The sequence below is a fragment of the Carettochelys insculpta genome, chromosome 6 (genome assembly GCF_033958435.1).
Source record: "Carettochelys insculpta isolate YL-2023 chromosome 6, ASM3395843v1, whole genome shotgun sequence".
Lineage (NCBI taxonomy): Eukaryota > Metazoa > Chordata > Testudines > Carettochelyidae > Carettochelys > Carettochelys insculpta.
This window is the reverse complement of record NC_134142.1, coordinates 78,641,237-78,663,589: the sequence shown is the minus strand read 5'-3', so window position 1 is coordinate 78,663,589 and position 22,353 is coordinate 78,641,237. Positions and strand designations below refer to the sequence as shown.

General features: G+C 43.2%; 1 protein-coding gene across 2 annotated transcripts in view; it reads left to right on the top strand.

The window, feature by feature from the left end:
- Positions 1 to 1,591: 1,591 nt before the first annotated feature.
- The window catches only part of IPO7 (importin 7), a 99,541-nt gene continuing 78,779 nt past the window's right edge, over positions 1,592 to 22,353 (top strand). The window contains exons 1-2 of one of the 2 annotated variants that reach the window (XM_074997426.1): positions 1,592 to 1,781; positions 18,420 to 18,501. In XM_074997426.1, the coding sequence (XP_074853527.1) occupies positions 1,698 to 1,781; positions 18,420 to 18,501 (166 nt within the window). In that variant the 5' untranslated portion in view covers positions 1,592 to 1,697. Of the gene's footprint in view, positions 1,782 to 2,286; positions 2,323 to 18,419; positions 18,502 to 22,353 lie in introns of those variants that run through there. The other variant, XM_074997427.1, reaches the window with a different exon arrangement.

Below are 22,353 nucleotides of genomic sequence, written 5' to 3'. Positions count from 1 at the left end.
AGTCTTTAAAGTGCTACTTGACTGCTTTTTGTTTTGATAGTGTATAGACTAGCACGGCTTCCTCTCTATTACTATTCAAGATCTGACGGGAAACTGTTTAATCTTGCAAGGCTGAAGGCTAAGTCTAAGGTGCTTATTAGAGACATGCTGTTCGCAGACGACGCTGCTGTAGTGACACACATAGAAAGCCAGCTTCAAAAACTGCTGGATCAGTTCTCCAAAGCATGCCAGGACTTCGGGCTTACCATCAGCCTAGAGAAGACAAAGCTACTTGGTCAGGACATCGCTGAACCCCCATCAATCAGCATTGACAATTACATGTTAGAGGTTGTCCACAAGTTTACTTACCTTGGGTCCACCATCACTGACACCCTGTCACTGGAGACTGAGCTAAAGAGGAGGATTGGAAAAGCAGCCACAACTCTGTTCAGACTTAGCAAGAGAGTGTGGAACAACAACAAGCTGTACACTCACACCAAAATGCAAGTCTACAAAGCCTGCATCCTCAGCACCCTCCTCTACGGCTGCGAGTCTTGGATCTTGTACGCCCACCAGGAAAAGAGGCTGAATGTCTTCCACTTGTGCTGCCTCAGGTGCATTCTTGGGATATCATGGAAGGACAGAGTGCCCAACAACGCCGTCCTCGAGCAAGCTGGAATTCCAACCATGCATACTCTCCTCAGGCAGTGGCGGCTCCACTGGTTTGGCCACGTCCACAGGATGAATGATGGAAGGATCCCAAAAGACATCCTGTACAGCGATCTAGCCTCTGGCAAAAGACCTCCCAGGCACCCCAATTGTGCTATAAAAACATCTGTAAGAGGGACCTCAATGAGGTAGGCATCGACCCAGATAGTTGGGAAGAGCTGGCAGACGACCGCAGCAGCTGGAAGCAGGAACAAGTGCTTTCAGAAGGGCGAGATGAAGATCAGACAGCTGGCAGAGGAGAAGCGAGCCCGTAGAAAGCACAGTAAGGACCTGCCAGACACCCACTACATATGCAGAAGAGGTAGCAAGGACTGTCACTCTCGTGTGGGCCTCCACAGTCACAGTCAACACTGCAAATGACAATCTTAAATGGAGTTACAAAGGGCGCGACCCATAGTCTACGCAGACTGAAGGATGCCTAGGTCTAGAGGTCGTGGAGTCCAGCCCCCTGCCTCTTAGTAGAGCCAGGCACCGTCCCTGACAGATTTTTTCTTTTTAATCTATTTGCCCCAGAGCTCTAAATGGTCTCCACAGGGATTGAAGTCACAACCCCAGGTTTGTGCACTACAGGAGCCCCTTAAAATACTAGTGCATTCTCTGCCCAACCTAGGAGCTTGGGCACCCAGAGGTTAAATAACCTAAGGTCAATGGGCTGGGCTGGGTGGGAGCTCTGAGTGAGGCAGTGCCCACGCCCCCGAGTGCGAGCCTGTAGGGGAGGCCTCGTGCGAAGGGCCTGTACAGCCGCTGGCTTTGCAGAGGCGCGAGGCCTGGAAGGGGAGGAGGCCGCTGCTCCGCACTACAACTCCCGTGGTGCCCCGCGGCGGAGCGGAAGGGCCTTGCTGCCCGCGGCGCAAGGGTAGCAGCTCTATCCGGGGCCTTGGCGCTTCTCTTCCTTTCGCGCCGGCTGCCGCTGTGGAGCGGCGGGTCCATGTGCGCATCGAGCGGCGCTGTTCTGTCTTCCGTCTACCCGCGTGCCGCCCACCCCGGCCATGGACCCCAACACCATCATCGAGGCCCTGCGGGGCACCATGGACCCGGCCTTGCGGGAAGCCGCCGAGAGGCAGCTCAATGAGGTGAGGGCGCAGCGGGGCCTGGGCTGGAACAGGGGCCCGGCCGCCGGCAGGACGGGCGCGGGGCCCTGCCCGGAGAAGGAGCTAGGCCCGCGGCGCCGCCGGCGGGGGCAGTGGGAGCGGGGTAGGAGTGGGGGCCGGGGGACGCTGGTGGGAGCCTCGGGGACGGAATGAGCGGGACAGGGGGGCCTGGGCCGGGCGGGATAAAGGGCTGGGGAATCTCTTGCGGTCAGGGAAGTCATGAGGGAGGCAGGTCCGGGGAAGCGACGGCGGTGGGGGCCCGCTGGGGAGCAGCCGGCGGCGGCACGGAGGGGGCGGGCCGGTTAGAGGGCGGCCGGGGAAAGGGCCCGGCGGTGCCACGCTCCGTTTGATGTCGTGCTGCTTTCCCGCTTCCTCAGCATTGTCCTCAGCTCCCCGTCAGCCCCGACGTGGGTCTGCAGGCGGCAGGTCGGGGGCCTGGGTCAGCCCCCTGTTTGTCCCGTGAGGAGCCGGGGTTCGGACTGAGGCTGCAAGTCCGGTTTCCATGAGCTGTAACGTGTTGCTTGTGAGTCTGGAAAAAGGAAACTGCGCTGGACTACTGAACTCCCTAATTTAAACCTCGTCTTTGTTCTCTCTCTGTGGTGTAGTTCGTCCGCAGAAGGCCATGATGTGGAGTTGTAATTTTGGGACGTAGGAAGGGAGAGGGGTAACAAACTGCTGCAAACGTTGTGCTAAGCTGGTGCCAGAAAACATCCCCCACAGCGCCTGTAGTAGCAGTAGTAAATGCTTCCCCTTGTCTCTTCTAAACAGGAGTGAACCATTTGCCAGTGTAGTTTGGTGAGCTTTATGGCTTACATGGGCTGCATTTGTGATCTGGTTTTTGCTGTCTTTATGAATGTTTAAAGACAACTTCTTTCTCTGAGTTTGAGAAATAGTATGGTAGAGTACAAGGTAGAACTACATTTCTTCAGTATATAAATGTTATAGCTATAAACAAATATTTTTTTGCTTTTAGGTACTATTCTAGAAGCTTGAAACTTTTAAATAGTATATAATCAGTTTTTTTTTTTACTCTCCTATCCTGTAGATGCAGGTTTTTTGTTTTGAGTAGCAGTTGGACTATATATAACTTCTTTACGTAAGTGCCAACAGTGTAAATTTATGTGCTCAGTAAATGCCTGAAGACAGGGTACCTGCTACAGAAGCTTACACCCTCTACATGCATGTATGTCTGATAGAGCTTGGGATGGAATGAATATTGCATGCCTTGATTGATTGATTTTTTAAGGAAAGTGTTGATGGCTTATTGCAGTCCATCTAGTCTGTGCTGGAGGGATGTTGACTAAGATGTATACCCTTTGGAAGGAGTTGTGTTTTAAGAGTTCATCAAAAGAAGTCGGTGTGGGCATGGGTCACGTATCTGTTCTATATACACTGATAGAAAATGTAATTTAATGTATTTTGTTTCTCAATTCTGATTTAATTTTTCATTTGTATTTGAATAAAGGTAGTACAGAATACCACGCAAATTGGCTAAAAATGAATGTATTATACAGAAGTAAATTGCCCTATGTGATAATTCATTCAAAGTCTATGTGGAATGATGTTTGCTCAAATCGTTGAGTATTCAGCAAACGTTTAGATTCTCTAGTAACTCCAGGTAACAGACTAATCCTACTAATTGAGAAGTTATGCTGACCATTATCTGCCTTACTTTGTTCACTCTGAAGCATGATATCCTAGCATACCATGCACAGATTGTCTCTGTAAAATTCCAGTATCCCATTTATTTTGATATGCGAGGTCATTACTATACCAACATATAATAAAACGGGGAATTTTAAAACACAGGCTCACTGACAACTGTGAAAACTTTCCTGGTTAAAAATATCACTGTCAGGTCCTGATCCTGTGACTTCACATATATTAATGATCTTATCTGAATATCAATGATAAATTTGTTTGCAGTATCAGGACCTTAATTTATAACCTTTACTCAAGTTGATGTTTTCCCACTCTCCTCCCTTTCTGCTATAAAGATTAAATTGCTTCTCGCACTTCAGTGCTATGATGCAGTGGGCCAGCAGCTCATATGCTTTTTAGTTTAATAATTCCTCTTGGGTGGTTCTGGTAGACTGATGTGACAGTACTTTCAGTTGAAGACTTGAATTGCTCTTCATCTTTCCCTTAAGATATTTTTACCTTCTGACAAGGTGGAAGGAGTTTTCAGCAAGAGATTAAAGAATGAGTTCACAGTCATAATTATTGTGAGGGACAACTGTTTTTAGCAGTGCTTACCCTATTCTTGATAGGTTATGTATAACAAGGTATATATATTATTGCATGAGCAACAAAGATCATATACATTATTTTTGCTGTCTGTCCATTCGTCCATCTATCTGTCTGTCTGGGCAAGGTTCTACCATGTCATCCTCATCCCCACAGCCCCACACACTGTGCTGCCCTTGGCCAGGTGGGGGCCCAGCCCCCCCTACAGTGGATCTCCCTCCCACTCACCGTGCCAGCCCTTCCCCTGCCAGTTCCCCTCATTGTACTAGCCCCAGCCCCTACCCTAGCCAGCTTGTGGCCAAGCCCAGCCCCCAGCAGAGGTCCTTCCCCCAGCCAAGGCGGGGCCTGGCCCATACACTCTGTCTGTGTATTATGAGTTTCTGTCTAGAACATTCTTCCAGCCCAACTTCTGCTTGCAAGTGGAGCTGCAATTGGTCCTCTAGTAGTATTTAAATACGATGTCACAAACATTTTATGACACTTCTTTCTGAAGGAGGGAATATCATCAGTTAGAATAGGGGACTGGGATGCATGTGTCTGGATCCTTCCAGGCTCTGTGACTGAATGTTTGACCTTGGGCAAGTTGTTTAATCTCTGCTTTACTTTAAAACCACTTACTTAATTGATATTTTTTAAGTGAGAGACTGGCTTATTGTAAAGTGCTTTGAGTTCTGCAGAGTTTGCTGTAAATGCAGAGATCTCTGAGGGCTCTAATCTGTTGCTCTTTCATAGTATCTGTGATGCAAATAAGGAACGTAGATTGACTATGATGCCACCAAAACCCTGTACCTCCCTTCCCTCTCACTTTTATAGAGTGCTAACTCTTATCTTAGTGTCTCACAAAATAGAAACCTAGATCCTGAGGAGCTGTCTGAAGTTCACTATGGGCAAAACAGAGGTAATGCTAAAATGCTTAGAACTGTTCGTCTTTTATCACTTCTTCATTGTAGGGCATCTGTCTGAAGTTATCAAAATGGTGTGCAACTTGGGCGGGTCCCGGTGGATTTATCTTTGCTTCTTAATTCCATGTAGAGGCGGTGGTTGAAGCATTCTATTTTCTCTTTGGCTGCATGGGAGATGGTTAAGTAGCTACATTCTGTGGCAGTATTGGGGAACCTTTTTTGGGTCAGAGGCCACTGACCCATGGAAAAAGCAAGAAGGGGTCATACAAATGAGAGAAGCCAGCCCCCCCCCCCCCCCCCCAAAAAAAAAAAAAAAAAAGTACCCTTACTGATCAGACCTGTGGGAGCAGGGTTCAGGAGCAGGCTGGAGATGAGGGTGCAGGTTTGAGGTGGGGAGGTAGGGTGCAGGAACAAGCTGGGGATGTGAGTTCTGGATATGAAGGAGGGTGCAGGAGCACGATGTGGGTGGAAGGTCTGGGGGAGGGGTAGGTGATTGGGGCGCATGTGTCTGTGCAGCTCTGTGCTGCAAGGAGGGGCTCCATGAGGCACTGCCCCTTCATTCCCATTGGCTGTGATTCTTGGCCAGTTGGAGTGGTAGTGGGGGCAGTGCTTTCAGGGAGCACTTTGCTGTAGTGCGCAGAGCTTCTTCCTCCCCACTGCCAGGCAGAGCACCTGGACTGGATGTGACCCAGAGCTTGACTTGATTGGGCCCATGAGGGATGGTGATCATGCTCCACCCTGCAGTGTCCCCCTGTGTTGCTGGAGTGTTGCAGTGGCTCACCACACTGTTGGGTGGGAGGGAGCTCGAAGCCTTGCGGGCTGGATCAAGGCAAGCTGTGGACCAGATTGAGGCCGTAAGTTCCTCATCCCTGTTCTGCATGGAGACTTAGACTTTGTCTACGCTACAGAGCTTTTAGCAACATGTCACCACAGCTGCATCGGCTAAAAGTCTGGCAGTATAAATGGTGACCGCTTCCACCCCGTGCAAGCCTGGGGTTCGTGTTCTTGACAGGATAACACTTCTGTCCACTAGGAACCTTTCAAGTTGCTGCTAGTCCTAGGAGGACTTCTGTTTTGCAGTAGAGGGAAGACTTTTTCAAGCACCTGCGAAGAACAAAAGTGTTGTGGTTCCTTTGGCAGTGTAGTCAAAGCCTTGGGTTCTGCTTGGAACCTGGCCCTTCAAGGAGGCATATCAGAAGCATGTAGGGAGGTGATCTATATTTCCAACTGCGGCAGTTTTTTACTTTGAAAATGGCATATACAGTAAACTCTTCCAGATCCAGCAGCCCTGAGCCTGGCAGGCTGCTGGATATTCAGATATTCTGGATAACAGAGAGGTACACCTACCAGTGCATAGCACCAGAGGAAAAACAAGATTAAATAATAAGGAAAAAAAATTATGCAGAGTACTTTATTTACCAGGAGTAGTAGTAATGTACACTGTACACTTATATGGTGTTTGCTGTGTTTGTATTTATTATGCTGTACTTAGGGAAAAGGTAACTAAAATTTATTTACAGATAAAATGTGTGTAATTTGAGAGTTCCAGATGGTAGAATGCTGGATATGAAAGACTTTACTGTACAGTACACCTCTGCAATACATGGCTTCAAGTTGCACATAACTTGCTTTGACGCAAGTTAAGCACAACTTGAAGGTGCTTTGCGGCTGTCAGCCTGCCTAGCTGCCGAAGAGCCCCTTTTTCCTGCGTTCCCCCAGTGGTGCCACTGTCAGGCTGCCAGATGTGTGGCTGGCGTAAGGCATGGAGAAGCAGTGAGGAAGCTGACCAGCCTTGGTGGGCTTTTCAGTTTCCTGGGTCCTTCAAGCAGTGGAGAGCTAGGAACCAAGTGGCAGCCTGGTTCTCAGCTCCTCACCCCAACTTGCATGAAAATTTGAGTTAGACGGGAGTTGTAGGAACACAACCCCTGCGTAACTTGGGGTTTTACTGTATAAAGAGAGCCAAGATGCTACAGTGATCAAATACATTGTAAGACAAGGTGTTTTAAGACGGCAACTATGGCTTGAGAGTTGGTTGAAAATTAAATATATAATAGCATACCCCACTTTCCATAGTCTATAACAGTCACTGGTTTGGTAGCTGATGTTCTCTGGCATGTTTTTCATTTTGATTTCAGAGAGAGGTGATAGTTGGTAAACCATCTAACACAATGTTAGAAACTAATCTTTGATAAGACACAAGACTAACTCAAATGGAGGTGACTTATCATTAAGATGACCTGTTTAAAATAATCATTTTTTGTTATGAAAACTCGTAAAATTACTGATTGCAGTGCTACATAGTCTTTACTTACCCTGGTAATTTCCCTCTTTTTTTTTTTTTTTTATTAAGGAAAATAAATCTGAATTTGTTGAGAAAAGGGTAATCTTTGTGGTGCTCTATTCTCCTTTCAAAAGTCAGGGTTAATCTGACATCTTAGTCTGAAATATATAGAGTATGTTGTAATCTTGATGAATGGCCACCAAAGCATACACTTAGCCTGATAAAATAAATCTGTATAAGTCAGTGGAATATGTTCATCTCCTGTTCTACATGCCTCCAAATGCCTTGACACTGAAATGATTGTTTGAATAAAATTCTGAAATCTGGACTGACTAGTGAAAGCTTTGTCGTAAAATGTAAAATTTACACATGCAATCCTGCCTTTGGTCCAAAGATCTCCAAATGCTGAGCAAACATTAATCCTTTCAGCATTCTCATAGTATTCCTATTTTTCAGGTGGATAAACTGAGATTGTCTTAAGTGACTTGTCCATGATCATATAGTCAGTCAGTGATAAATCCAAGAGTAGAGCATAGGAGTCCTGGCTGTGTACCATTTTTCACATAATTAAATCATGCTTTCTGAGGTGATTTACTGTTATAAGGTATACTTTCTTCTCATAACATCAAATGTCCCCACAACTCAACAAATAATGTGGGTATGTGACATCCTTCAAATCTAAAAAATCTTTGCCTTTCTTTAATCATTTTCTGCTGTATGTTTTTGTGTTCAGCTAATTTGGAGATAAAAATAAGGTTTATACTCTTGTCTAAGATGTTTTCTGCACTTAAAATTTATATTGATACAGCTATGTTACAGTTAAAGATGTGAAAAAAGCATGTCTCAGATTAACGTAGTCATTCTGACAAAACCTCTAACACAGATCAAGCTATGCTGACAGAAGAGCTGCATAGATGTGTTCCTATACAGACTGAAATCTACATATGGTACATCTGCAGTAGGAGGCTATGCTGTTATTGGCTTAGTAGTATAGACTTAACCTCAGGTCTGGTCTATACTAAACAGAAAATTTGACCTAAAGTTGTGCAAATTCCACTAAGAGACTTGTATAGTGGAGCCCACTTGCCTTAGGTTGAATTTCCGGCACAGCTCCACTGTGGGAGGTTGACAGGAGAAACTTCCCCATCGATTTCTCTTAGCCTTGTGACAATGAGTAGCAAGACTGCTGTTGATGAGGGTAACCTCAGGGTTTGATGTAGAGTGTTCCTACTAGGGGCTCTGAATCAAACCCAGGAAGATTTGACTGTGGCAGTGTTTATCTTCCCCTTAGTGTAGACGTATCCTGAGAGGAGGACTGGGAGAGTTTAGCCTGCTAAAAAGAGAGTTTGAAAATACTGTTGCACATACAGATATAGGATCAACCCCTGAAATCCTCTTGTGAAGTTGGAAGGCTGTCTTCACTGGGGATGGAGTGGGAAAGAGTCGTGTTCTTAACCTGAGTTTGTTACTTCAAGTTCGCTAATATTAGGCAAAACTCTTTTGAATCCAAGGCATCTTATAGTTTTCATGTGAGTTATGTCGAGTAAAATTTTTGTTTGAGGGAGGGAAGGAGGAAGGCACACCCTTGACCTCCATATTTCCTGGCAAAAGTCCTGGTATGGACAGAGCCTCTCCTGCTGATGTACCTAATGCGAGTCATTGGTGGTCCCAAAATATTAGAGAAACAAGCTGGTTGAGGTAATATCTTTTATTGGATCATATTCTTTGACCAACTGAAGTTGGTCCAGTAAAAGATATTACCTCATGCTTGAATAGGGGTCCCGACACCGCTACTTAGTAATGTTACATATCTTAACACAGTTTTGTATACAGTAAACAGTTACTCCACAAGAGAGACAAGATGGATACAGAGAACTTGTGAAAAGAGGAAACCAGAACAGCTTCAGCATATTTAATGGCCAGTTGAACTCTTCAACCGAACATAATGTCCTATTGTTTGAGGCTACCATTTTTGGATTGGTGAAGATACTAACTCACCTAGGAAAGCTTTCCAGTTTTTAAAAACATCAGTGATGTGCTTACCTTGGTAGAAAAAGGCCAATAAAATATTCAGTGTTAGAATACTTAGTAAAGCTGTGGTGATTTTAAAATAAGGTTGCATGTCATTGTGAAATAGTTTACTTGCTCAGCTAATGGCGGAGACCATACAGCAGTTTATATTGAATCATTTTGACCTCTGATGCACATAATTAATGTGATTTTATTAAAATATGTGGTACCCTGGAAGAAAATTTTTGTTTACATAATTTGTGGTTCCAGTCTAACACAGTATAGTGAATATTTTATTTTTATAAACCATCTTTTTTAACAATTTTGGGAAAATACCGTATGCAGTATGGATTTTGTGATAGTCTTTAAATCTTCATGCTCCAAAGGAGAGCAAGAAAGGGTGTTACCCATATAGCAAAAATAAGGTGAAGTTGTCAAGGGCTATCACTTAGTATTCAGTTTTTCATAAAATAGTATATTTTCATCTGAATTTTATCTTTTAAAGTTACACTTCTCTTTGGGAGAAGAAGAATGCTGCTTCTCTCTACTAATTACTTATTTGAAGTTTTTTATGTTGTTTGCGCATGTTAATTTCAAGTTGAATCTTACAGTTAAGATTATGTAGCATGTTGCAGTTTTCAGTTTGCATTATAATTGTACGTGTACTACTATATCGGGTAGGCACGCGTATCTAGTGAATCAACTTTCTGAGATACGCATGAAAGATATACACATGTTCTGGAAAACTGATGCTGACAAACAGTGGTGAAACATTTGTGTCTGGTAGAAAACATTCCTCAGCTAGTAAGGCTGAATAGCATAGATTGCTTAGAGGAAAAGTCACTGAATTCTTTGGCTCTTAAACAATAAAATCGTCATACCAGTGACACAGCATGTTGGAGTGGAAAAAGAGCAGTAGGTCAGTCTTGCTGTTGAGTGCTGCATTACTTGGTAGAAAAGAACAGGCTTTTTCTATTTAAAATTCTGCTGCAAATAAACATAATTGTAGTTCTGTCTTTATTTAAATATATACAAAACTAATGATATATGTAAATAAGAAAGATTAGAGAAAATTTGTCTGTTTTATGATGCCAGTGACTGAGATTTAAGGATTTCTTCTGTTCCCTACAGAATTTGAACATTAGGTAGAAGCCTGCAATCTCTGTTGGTTTTTCATTCTTGCCTTAGGTGATGACTGCTATTTGTATGAGATTTTTATACCCATATCTGGTATTTCTGAAGGCTGTGGTAAGTCTTCTAAATTTGAACAGTTGCCATAAGGAGGAATAAGTAAATTGCATGCATTTAAGCTATTACTGTTTGTGACATTTAATTTATGCCTGAATTTTAAGTCTTCATTACCAACTCACTTCCTGTGTTCTGAGATACTCCAGGTCATCTGGGGCATTCAGAACAAAAGATGTCAATGGCTATGTAAAACAAGTGCCTGAAACACAGAGCATTTATTTTTATTTCTAATGGCAGTGAACAAGAATCTGCAATGCTGTGACACAGCTATTTGTTAGAGAATAAAAATACATTAATACATTAGAGATGGTTGAAATGGACTAATATGTCCAAAAGCTTTTATGATGTGGTCACAATGACTACCTCTAGTCAAAGCTGTTCCATCGTGGTTCAGGGGAAGAAGGTTAGGGCAAGGGAGTGAAGCCTGTGAGAAACAATTGGGTGAGGAGGCTTTTGGGGAGTGAGGTTGCTCCAGACCCTATATGCCTTAGGGCAGCTTTACTTCCGGTATATAGTTCTAGTCTTAATTATAGTATGTGAAGCCACCTATTGTATGAAAATTAATATAGTATTCAGGTGCAATAGAAAGTTCCTTTGGAGTTATGAGTTTCTTTGATTTTGTTGGTTTGTCGCAGACAGTTAGGATATATCTGAACTTCAGGCTGGAGACATATTCATGCTAGCTTATTCCATTAAGAAACTGAAAACATAGTGTAGTCTGAGTAGTGGGATGGGCTAGCTACTGCCCCAAGTACCTGCCTTTGGTCTTAGCTGGGCATATACTTGGGATGTCCAGCCCCGCATGCTGCTATGGTGACGTTCTGGTTTTTGTGCATTAGCGCAATGAATGTCTGAATGAGCATGTCTCCTTGAGCTGGGAATCTCTACCCCCAGCAAGCTGTGGTGCCTAACATACTAGCCACATGTAGATGTTCGGCTGGTTGGCATGAACAATAAATATCTCTTCTAATTAATGTGGCTCTCGTTCACTATAGCAGTCGCCACTGTAGCCTTGTGCTTCAGAACTGTTTACACATCATGGCCTTAGTGTGAAATTTAGTCCCTGTTGACATCTATGGCAAAATTTCAGTTTTCAGTAGTCATTTTCATATAATGAATCATGCTCTGCTCTTGTTGGAACTGATGGAAAAAGTTCAGTGGGCACTCAGCATCTTAAATGGTTGTATTTGTTTCAGGGTTTTTTCTTTAATAAAGTAATGTCAAGTAAATTTTCTCCTTTCTTTCCTTCTGTGAGGCCTGAATTTTCATGAGCTCTATCGATGAGTCCTGTTGAGGCTTACTTGCATGTGTGTTGATGATAATTAGGCAACGATTCTCAACATTTGTCACACTATAGGCTGCACCACCTGGTCTGGCAACATCAGGACCTGAGCTGTCCCAAATGAGGGATTTTGCTGGACCAGAGAAGGACATTGCTCCCTGGCACCACTCCATACTGTCTGCTGCCAGCCCAGGCCACTTGGCTCAACTTTGGGTCTAGTAGGACTGCCAGTTGCTGGCCCTCCTGCCACCAGCTGGCTTAGAGCTTCCCAGACACAGCCAAGCTCCTGACCACAGCTCCGTTCCCAGGCCCAACTGGAATCTCTTGGCCCTTCAGCTAGTCCCCCTTGGCTCTGGTCACTGCTGGCTTCACAGCTCCACTGGTCTGGTGCTAGCTCAGCTTCAATGCTACTTGCTTCCTGGCCCTTGCCAGCCTAGCTGCAGCTGCCTGGCCCTGGCCAGAGCTTCCAGCCACGGGGTCATAGCTTGTCTCTGCTTCCAGCCACCAGGGCTCTCTGGTCCAGCAATGTCTGTGGTGAACAGATGCTGCCAAACCAGAGTGTTCCAGATCTTCTATCTTAAATTTAGCAGTATGGGAAAGATTGGGTTGCTGTGAATCACATCTCCAGAACCTAAATTTAATATAAAATTTAAATATTGATGTGTGCTATGTATGAATTTAATGCTCTTTAATTGCATAGATTAGGAGAACAATGTGCACCTTTTATGGGTAGCCTGCCTCATTGCTGTGCTGCTGGTAGCTAATGGTCATCAAGCAGCTATTTCAAGAATGAGCTTCTACTCTGCTAAAGGGAATACTCTTCTAAATTCAAAATAAGGGCTCTTGAATTCCAAGTAAGTGTCCACCTGGGTTTAATTTAGCTTAACTGAATTAAATTCGCATCTTTAATTCAGGTTAATTTTTGAAATGTTGTCTCCATCCTGTGGCATTTTCTATAAGTCATAAGGTATAAGGCTATGAAGATTCTCAGGGTACTCAGTTCATTGAGGCACTCCCCGCTCCTCCAGGTTAATTCTGGAGAACAATAAAATTTCACATTGCTCTATAGCAATGGTTCCCAAACTTTTTGGCATCACACCCCTCCTTTTGATTTGAGAAATCTACATGCCCCCTTCCCCACCTCTTCTTTACCATTGTTGAACCCCCCATTTAATAAAAAATTCAGTTAGTAATTTATAATAAACACAAACTTGATATAAAATTAAAAATAAACACAAACTTTTCCTTGGCCCCTTGCAGGTGCCTGGTGTGGCCACAGCTGGCCAGCTGCTTGATCCTTGTGCCAGCTGCCAGAACTGCCCACGCCAGCTGCCCTGCCCTCCTGAGATGTGTGCTGCCAGAGACACCTGCCTCAGCCCCACACTACCAGGTCCAGCCACCCACTCGCCCACCAGTTGCCTGTCCCAGCTGCAGGCCAGCCACCTGAGCCACCTGCGCAAGCCCTCCACTGCCCAAGCCAGCCAACAGCCTGAGCCCTGCGCTGCTGGGGCCAGCCGCCTAAGCCCTATGAATCCTGCAAGCTGGGCGGCCGCTCAAGCCCCGCAAGCCACCCGCCTGAGCCCCTCCCCTCCCACAAAGCCAGGCTCTTACCCCATCCCTTTAGCCAAGCCATGCATCCCGAGCCCCCCATCTAAACCCAACTCACACTCACTCATCTTTGCGTGTGGGTCTTCGCCAGCTGCCTGTTTTTCATAGCAGCTGCACCAGCTCACCCACGTAAAATGGCAGAGGCTGAGAGCCAGAAGCAAAGGCCAGCTCTTTCTCTGGGTGGGGGGAATGATGTGGGGGACTGGGTTGCCGCGCATCCCCCCCCTGGAATTTCTTCACACACCCCAATTTGGGAAACCATGGTCTTGTAGGGTGTTTTGTGGGGTGTTAATTTTATTTATTTCTTTATTTTTTGTATTCATAGCAAGCAAATGGGATGACCTAAGCTATCTTTTAAATAGCTGGCACACTGTAATCTTGTGCAGAGGCTAGCTTTCAAAAAAAACCATCTTGTTGAACTTCCAGTTAGCGGAAGGATTAATAGTATGTCCACCTTCAAGCATGTGCATAGTTCATTGACTTTAAAGTTAGTCATGGGCTTAGTTACCTTTCTGAATTTGGGCTTGATTCATGAGTGACTGTAGTTGAACCCTAGTACAAGAAACGTAATTTAATTTCATCCATTCTGCAAGAGCAATGACTAGACAAGGCTTAAATAGGTAGAGAAATTTGTCACCAGGTGATTAAACAAAAACATTACCTTTTAAAAATATAAACTAATATATGTGCTTCATTTGATGAAAACCTCCACATCTTTAGGACACGGAGCTGTGGAGAGGTAGGGGACTTAGATCCTTAAAACTCAGCAGTGTTTATTACTCCAAATATTGTTCCTGTCTTTTCTTTCCTCTGCTCCTGTGTCTTGAGTTCTTGGAAGACATGGTAATGGTGACTCAAATGCACACTTTGTTTAGAAAAGGCACCTGAGCTGTACGTAGTGGAGGCACTGTTTCTATGGACTTCCTTAGTCTGATATATCTATGTAGATTTTATGACCCAATGCTCAGAATGTTTTTTACATCTCTAACAACAAGCCTAATTAATTTATAGTTAAGTTTAAACAAAACAAAACAGAATCCAAACTATTAAAAAGCATGGAATTGACTAGGAAAGTCAAGTTGCATTAATATTCTAGTATATGAACAAATGTAAATTATCACATTGCTCTCGAGACAAATTCATTTGGAATGAATATTTAGGAGGTAACAGGGAAAGCTGTGCTAGTCTATATACTATCCAAACAAAAAAGCAGCAAAGTAGTACTTTAAAGACTAACAAAATAATTTATTAGGTGAGCTTTTGTGGGACAGACCCACTTCTTCAGACCATAGCCATACCAGAACAGACTCAATATTTAAGGCACAGAGAACCAAAAATAGTAACCAAGGGTGAAAAATAAGAAAAAAAATTCTCAAGGTGAGCAAATCAGAGAGCAGAGGGGTGGGGGGAGTCAAGAATTAGATTAAGCCAAGTATGCAAAAGAGCCCCAGAAAATTCTCATCCCGGTTCAAACCATGTGTTAATGTGTCAAATTTGAATATAAAAGAGAGTTCAGCAGCCTCTCTTTCCAAAGTAGTGTGAAAATTCTTCAGTAAGACGCAAACTCTTAAGTCTGACTATGTGCCGACCTATTTCGGGTCCCATGGGTGCGCGTGGGGGTTGATACAACGGGGGGGGGTGGATGGCCTGGGACCGACCACCTATAGCAGCCTTATATAGTATAACAGCAATATGTGATACAGTGTATCTACTTTACAACCTGGGTTTCCACGGTATTATGAGTACCAGGAAGAATAACACTCCGATTGTGAACACCACAATACCCTGTGGCTGTTCTAAGTCCCAAAAATTCTCTATACAGCCCCAGCTAGTGGTATTTATCAATAATGACCGATTCATCTATTTGTAACTACAACTACTTAACGCTTGTCTTAAATATATATATTTATTTAGCATAGGCTAAACACTAGGTTACATATAGCTATATACAATTACATGTGACTTATCAATAACATCCAGTGCTCCCACATCTTACCAACAACTACGTTACAGCAGCCCTTCAAGTCAGAGATACAGCTTGGTTGGGACCTTTCGTGGTGGTGATGTCCGGGTGATCAGGCCGGGGTCTGCTGTCTGGACTGAAAGTTGCTAGCCTCCGCCTTGTGTCCAGGAGCCCACACCCTTGTCCCTGCTAAATCACCTTTTATACTGTTTCTTACTTGGGGGTTCAATACCTGGCCAATTAAAGCGTTTGTTAGCCAATTTGGACTTTCTATCCTCCCAGCCTGTCAGAACTTGTTATAAATTTTCCTCTGTCCTTGGTAAATTTCCAAACCTCCCCCCAGGACCTTCTGATATCACACAACCAGGATGTTCTCTTTGGGGGGCTTCCAGCTACTTGTCCCAGATGTTCTCTTTGGGGACTTTCTATCTACTTGTCAGGATGTTTTTCTTTGGGACTCTCCAACTACTTGTCAACTTTCTGATTTCTCTTTCCTGGACTGGTTTCAGGCCACACCGCCATCATATGTTAGGGTTCCAGGATGGAGTGTATGGTCATTCTGCCTTGCGATTGAGGCCCGGCCACCAGGTGTTTGTGCTCCCACAAAGTCATTAACAGAATGGCCCACTCCATTAAAATGTAGGCTAACTGGTTTGTGGATCAGGAGTGTTTTTATGTCTGTTTTGTGCCCATTAACTCTGTCTGAGAGAGTTTGAAGTCTGTCCAATATACAAAGCATGTGGGCATTGTTGGCACATGATGGCATATATGATGTTAGTTGAGGAACATAAGAACGTGCCTGTGATTCTGTGAGTAACCTGGTTAGGTCCAGTGATGGTATCCAGAATAGATTTGTGGACACAGCTGGCAGCGGGCTTTGTTGCAAGGAAAAGTCCCAGGACTGGTGTTCCTGCGGTATAGACTGTGGCTGTTGGTAAGAATCCTCAAAAGTTGGGAGGTTGTCTGTAGGAGAGAACAGGCCTGTCACCTAGGGCCTTCTGGAGTGTGGCATCCTGATTAAGGGTAGGTTGTAGGTCTTTAATAATGTGTTGCAGTGGTTTGAGTTGGGGGCTGTAGGCGATGACCAGTGGTGTTCTGTTATGTTGGCTTTTTTGGGCCTATCTTGGAGTAGCTGATCTCTGGGTATTTGTCTGGCCCTGTCGATTTTGTTTTTTTATTTCTCCTGGCTGGTAATTCAGGTTTATGAATATTTGGTATTTGTAAGTTTGCTGTTTTGCAGTGCACTCTTTAAGAAGGTAATTCTTTTGTGTTACAGAAGGCCAAATTTATCGAGAGTGAGGTGTAAGTGAATCACCAGTCAGTTTGTGGTCAGAGAATGTAGCACTTATTTTATAATAGACTAATCTGAGCAGTTTGCAAGTCTGTCATGAATCATCCATGTCTCAATTTAAAAGGAAGTTATTTGACATCCAGTACCCTCTGTCAGCATTGCTTAAGATGATAATTTTGGGCTTCTTGTCAAAATGGTTCCATGTTTGAAATTAATTTTAAGAGGAAAGTGGATTTTGTTCAACTGCACTTATGTGCACTAAGACAAGAAAATTCTTTTATTTCTTTTTATATACATTAATCATTTCCTTTTCTTAGAAAAGAGCTGACTTATCAGGTTTTTTGTTGAGCAATTATAGCTCTGTCTGCTATTAATGGACTAAAGTCTTACTGCTCTTTCTTGAACTGTAGGTGTTCACATCTTAAATGTTTGTATGAAGTATATCATTCTTTTAAAAATCATAGTGGAGGGTGATTTATATAAATCCTAGATATTGACAACTTTGAAATATGGCAGCAAATGAGTTTAAATATAGATCCCATTAGCAAAGGTTCTGTCTAAACACAAACACATATCTTTAAAAATGTGTGTTTAGTCTGGTGTGTGTAGTCATAATGTCAGTGTCACTTGTAGCAGCAGACCACTTACTAATGTTAGACACCATCTGAGAGTACCATAATGTTAGACAATGTGTACAGGCTGGTCTCTTCAAATGGTAAAAACATCAAATAATGACTTGACATCACCATTCCATGCTGACCTAAATCTGAATTCCAAATCACTTAATTATGCAGTGTAATTGTAACCCTTGCTGTCATGTTGTAATGTATTGGTCTAAACTGGAGATGAATTTATTCTGTGGTAAGGAGCTCTGATTACAAAAATCTGTTTTAGACACTGGCTGGGGGAGTGAGGATGGATGCAGTCTTCAGCTAACAATTTTTCCCCACACCATGAGATATTCTGAATAAAACTCCCGGGGTTTGGAACTTCTCATTTTTCACTTGAATATTATGTCATAGTTTGAATTGCTGATCTCAATGACTTCATCACATGGTGCATGTTCAACCTCTAAAAACGGGGACTCCCTGGGCCAGCACCAGGCCAGGAATGTTCCTGGAACAGAGAGCTTCAGCAGCTGGGAGCAGGGCCACAGGAGGGCTGACGGGCTGGACCCCTGTTGGAATTAATTGTAGTAGGGCTGCACAGCTGGCAGTCTAGGTGGGGTGGGGTTGGGGTACAGAGCTGGTGACTGGGAACCCTGCTGTATGGTATACAGCCTGATTGAGGCAGTGAGCCCATCTGGAGGTGGGAGCAGTGTTCCCTGTAAACTGAAGACTTGTGCAGCTTCCCAAGAGAGATCCAGGTGCCACCCAGCTGATTAGCAGAGCACAAACTACTACTAGCATGTGTTTATTGGTGGTGCGCACCTGCCTTGGTGAACATAACAATTTATTCCATCCATGGGTGGAAAAAATTAGTAAGAACATTGGGTGGGAGCTCAGCCAGGGCTGGAAGTGGACCTGGTTGGGGGTGGCTGTGGCTGGGGGCCTGGAACTGGGGCTGGGAATGGAACTAGGTTGGAAATGACCTTCCCTGATACGGAAAACTCCTTTGTTTGGAACCAGTCAGTTCCTGGGAGTCCAACCTGTATTCACAAACATATTTGAAAGTGTAATTGCTTGCAGTGTCCTAAAGCTTCAAAATTTTATTTGCGAGGCATGATTGATTTTCCAAGTATTACTTTTTAGACACTTGACTGACTTGGTTTTGTCTTCTGCTTCGCAGGCTCATAAGTCAGTGAACTTTGTATCAACTCTGCTTCAGATCACTATGTCAGAGCAGCTGGATTTACCAGTGAGGCAGGCAGGCAAGTTTTCTTTTTGTTTTTACTTAGAATGTTTACATACTGTGTCCCTGTTAAATACAAAAACCTGTGAAAATGACATTATGGTTACAAAATAAAGTGTTCAAAGACTAGGATGCACCACAACTAATGTTGCCTGTGCAGTTAACCTGTAATTATGTGTTGAATGATGAGGATAAAAAGAAATATTTAATGAAGTACCAGTTTAGTTAGCAGTCTATTCTGTGCAGTTTTGTATAATTGTGTACTATCATACATATATGTACATGAAGGACAAATTAAGATGGCAGGGCAGCAATAACTTTTTTTCTGAATTTCTGAATGCTTCTCTTTGTGATAACATTCGTTTAATGCTGCGTTTGAAAGCTATTACTAAATTTATTGCGGCTTTGAGAATTTGTTTTGGGTTTTTCTAGTATTCTACCACATGGGATATATTGACCTCTGCAAGGGTCAAGAGCAGGTCTGGAATCTTGACCCCTGTGGGAATTGTGTGTCAAAAACTAAAGTTACACAGATAATATTTTAAAATTCTGCTTATTGTCAAAGTGACACAATATAATCATGCTAGTTTCAATTATTTTCTTAACTTATTTCAAGTATGTTGGCAAGTATGTCTGTAACAATAACGGCAACAAAAAAGATTCTTCCAGGAATAGAGTTGAAGAAACCATCTGTACCATTGACTAACAAGGCTCAGCAAACCTGGGAAGCAAAGTCTTCCTGAATAAGTGTACTGCAACCTGGGAATTGAGTTCTGCCTGCACCAGTTGTGCTTAGCAGTGACCAACAGGTCTGTAGCACCAGTTCTGCAGCTAAAAATAAAATTCTACACAGAATGTTGATGGGTGTGGTTTTCCCTTGGGAAAAACTTTTCTATCCTAGCACCATTTGAGCTAATGAAGTAGGTGGTAGTACGTGGTAGCCACTTGAGGTGCATGAGGTGATCTCCTGCTTGAAGTCATGCTGAGGGGCTAGACTTCATCACCATGTAGGGGAGCAGAGGCTGTCCCACTCCCTCTCCCCATTTCCCAGCCTTAGTTTTAGTCCTGTTCCTCCAGGCTGGATCATCTGGTGCATGGAGGAGCATGTCTCATGCACCTCTAATGGCTGGTCCACATACTACCATGACTTAATTTAGTCCTGTGCCAACAGGAACTTCTCAATAAAACAGGGTAAAACATTTTTAACATTAGCAAATTTATTTTCCCATACCTTACTCTCAAACAGCTGATGGTTTTTTTGCTGAAACTCGATTCAACTGGAGGCAGACATTTACAATTGGAAAATCTCAGCCTACACAGTTTGGCAAAATTATATGTTATGGAAAAATGTGTCTCCTAATGGAAATTGAAAGACAACCTTAATTTTATTGGGCACTGTCAGCTCTATCTGTAATTTTGGACTTGCTAGTGGAATTGTATAGAGAACCTATACTCTGTGGGTTTCCTGTGATTTGTGTAAAAGTAACTGTCACAGTGTCAGGATATCTGCACCTGCACCTGTTTTCCCTCTCCATGGTCCACCAAGGGCACCCACTTCAGAATCTTGTCTCGCTCCCTTCTGACTGGGGTTTTAAGACTGCACAGTTCCCTGGATTATATTGCAGTATGCCCACCAAGACAGAATGCATGAACAGGCCAGTTCCAGACCTTTTCCTCCGAAGGCTATGACTGGAATATTGCCTGCAGTTAGACAATATCACACGGCTCCTTCTAAGCAGTCACAATATACTAAAGATAAAAAGAACAGAGAAAACAAAAACCAAAGTGCCTTTATGTATGCTAGAAGGCTTACCAGAGGTTCCTCATCAGTCTGATGCTGCTCTAGTAGGGCAGTCCTCCCCACCCTGCTGGAATCCTGTCTATTTGCTGGGACAAAAGCAAGGCTGTGGGTTAGTTTTAACTCAGCTATTTGTCCCAGAGTCCTTTGTCTTTCTGGTCTCTGAAGGATGTAGTTTAAAATAGGTGATGCAAGCCTCCCCTATGGTATGCTGTTCTGATACCCTCCACCAAAGAGGAGAATACAACCATACATAAGCCATTCATTTAAATTAATGGATCGCAAACATATTGCATGTGGTTGTAGTGTCTGTCACATCTCTCTCTGTAAAGACTATATGCAATCCTGGCCAGCAATTATACATAAACTTAATTCAAAATGATCTTTCAAGGATTTTGCAGGAGAATTACCATGTCTCTCATAGTGATCACCATAAACTTTGCCCAGGTTTTTATCAGTGGCATAGTCTGTGAAAAATTATAGGCCATTTCTGGTTACAGAAGTTTGGTGTAATGTTACATTTAGGAATTACTCTTTTTATTGAAATCGAACAATTTCTCTTCACTAGTAATTTTTCCAAATTCCAGAATAAAATATGGAAACATGTAAGAAGTGGGGAGGGTTCTAGAAACTTCTAAGGAAATCAGAAGAATTGCTGAATGTTCTGCAGAAGAAAAGTTAATCAGTATTTGTCTTTTATTCACTGAATGTTTGCCTGCGTGGAACATGGGAGAGTGGTTCCCAGTATGGATGGATAGACATGGGTTAGCTCTGCTTGAGCTAGCACCCTACAAGCTGCCTGCCCATTGCCATCGTACTTGAGCCTCTTTTTGCTTTTGTCCCCCTCTAATCATTTGAGTTTGTGGACTCAATGGAGCTGTCCAACAGACATGGGGATGTCCTTTAGCAGTGAGTAGGCTGCCCACTTTCCTGAAACCCAGTAGATCTCATTCATCCCTTGGGGTGGTCAAACTGCTGCTATTTTTATCACAGTAACTTTAACAACGCTGCCATGTCTGGCTGCCTGCATGGCAATGCACTGTTCCAGCTGTCTCACAGAGTGGGATTAAGAGTGTTTGTTGTCTGCAACACATTTGCTTTAAAGGCCGACTTTGTATCCTAACTACTTTGTTTACCCTTTTCAGAATTGGATCCTGTTTTTTTTTTCCCCTCCCCTCTTTCCTTCCAATCTGCTTGTATTGTAATGTGTGTTTTGTAAGTAAGAATACTGAGAACTTCCACCAAGATGCTTGTCATTCTGGTCCATTGGTAGAGAGTGCTAGAGAGAAATACACAGCCTGTTTTTTGGCAGTATGGGTAAGGCGGCCTTATCCTTATCATTTAGTTGTCTTCAAACTTGTGGCTTGTTTTGCTTTGTATATGAGGCCAGTTCTTTTCGGATGGGAGAGGTATTATTACATGGGAAGAAATAAAATTTCAGAATCAAAAAGCACAGGTTAAAATTTTGACATGGATTAAAAATTTGAAAATGCCAAGATCAGTGAAGTCTTTAAAAGAGTGCATTTACAATTTCATAGTAAGACACAGAAAAACTAAGCAGCCTGTGGAAGAAGTTCTTGGGTCTTTTGAATTTACTTTTACATTGTGTCCTAGGTCAAGGGTGAGCAAACTTTTTGCCAGGCCCCACGTTTCATCTTTAAAATTAAAGGGGTCCCCCAACCTGACAAATGTAATCTGAACCGATGGAAGTTTGCTATGTTCGTGTGAAAATGGGCTTTTTTTCATATGTGTAAGAGAATAAGTATGTAGAATATAAAAACTACTAATTGATGTATAAATGTGAATACACGCACATAGAAACAGTAACATATTTCAACATTTTTAATGAGATAGATGTGTCTGAGACCCAGCAGCAGTTTGTGTTGCTTCCCCACAACCTTAGGGGATCCTCCCATACTTTGCTTACACACCTGTCCTGGCTGACTGTGCTGGAAATTATCTCACCATTGTTTTCTCTTTCTTTGGGAATGTCTCCTATATCACTCAATAGTTTAGTTCACTTTCCTATTTTGGTGTAAATAGGATAACGTCAACTTACAGAAAATAAGGAAA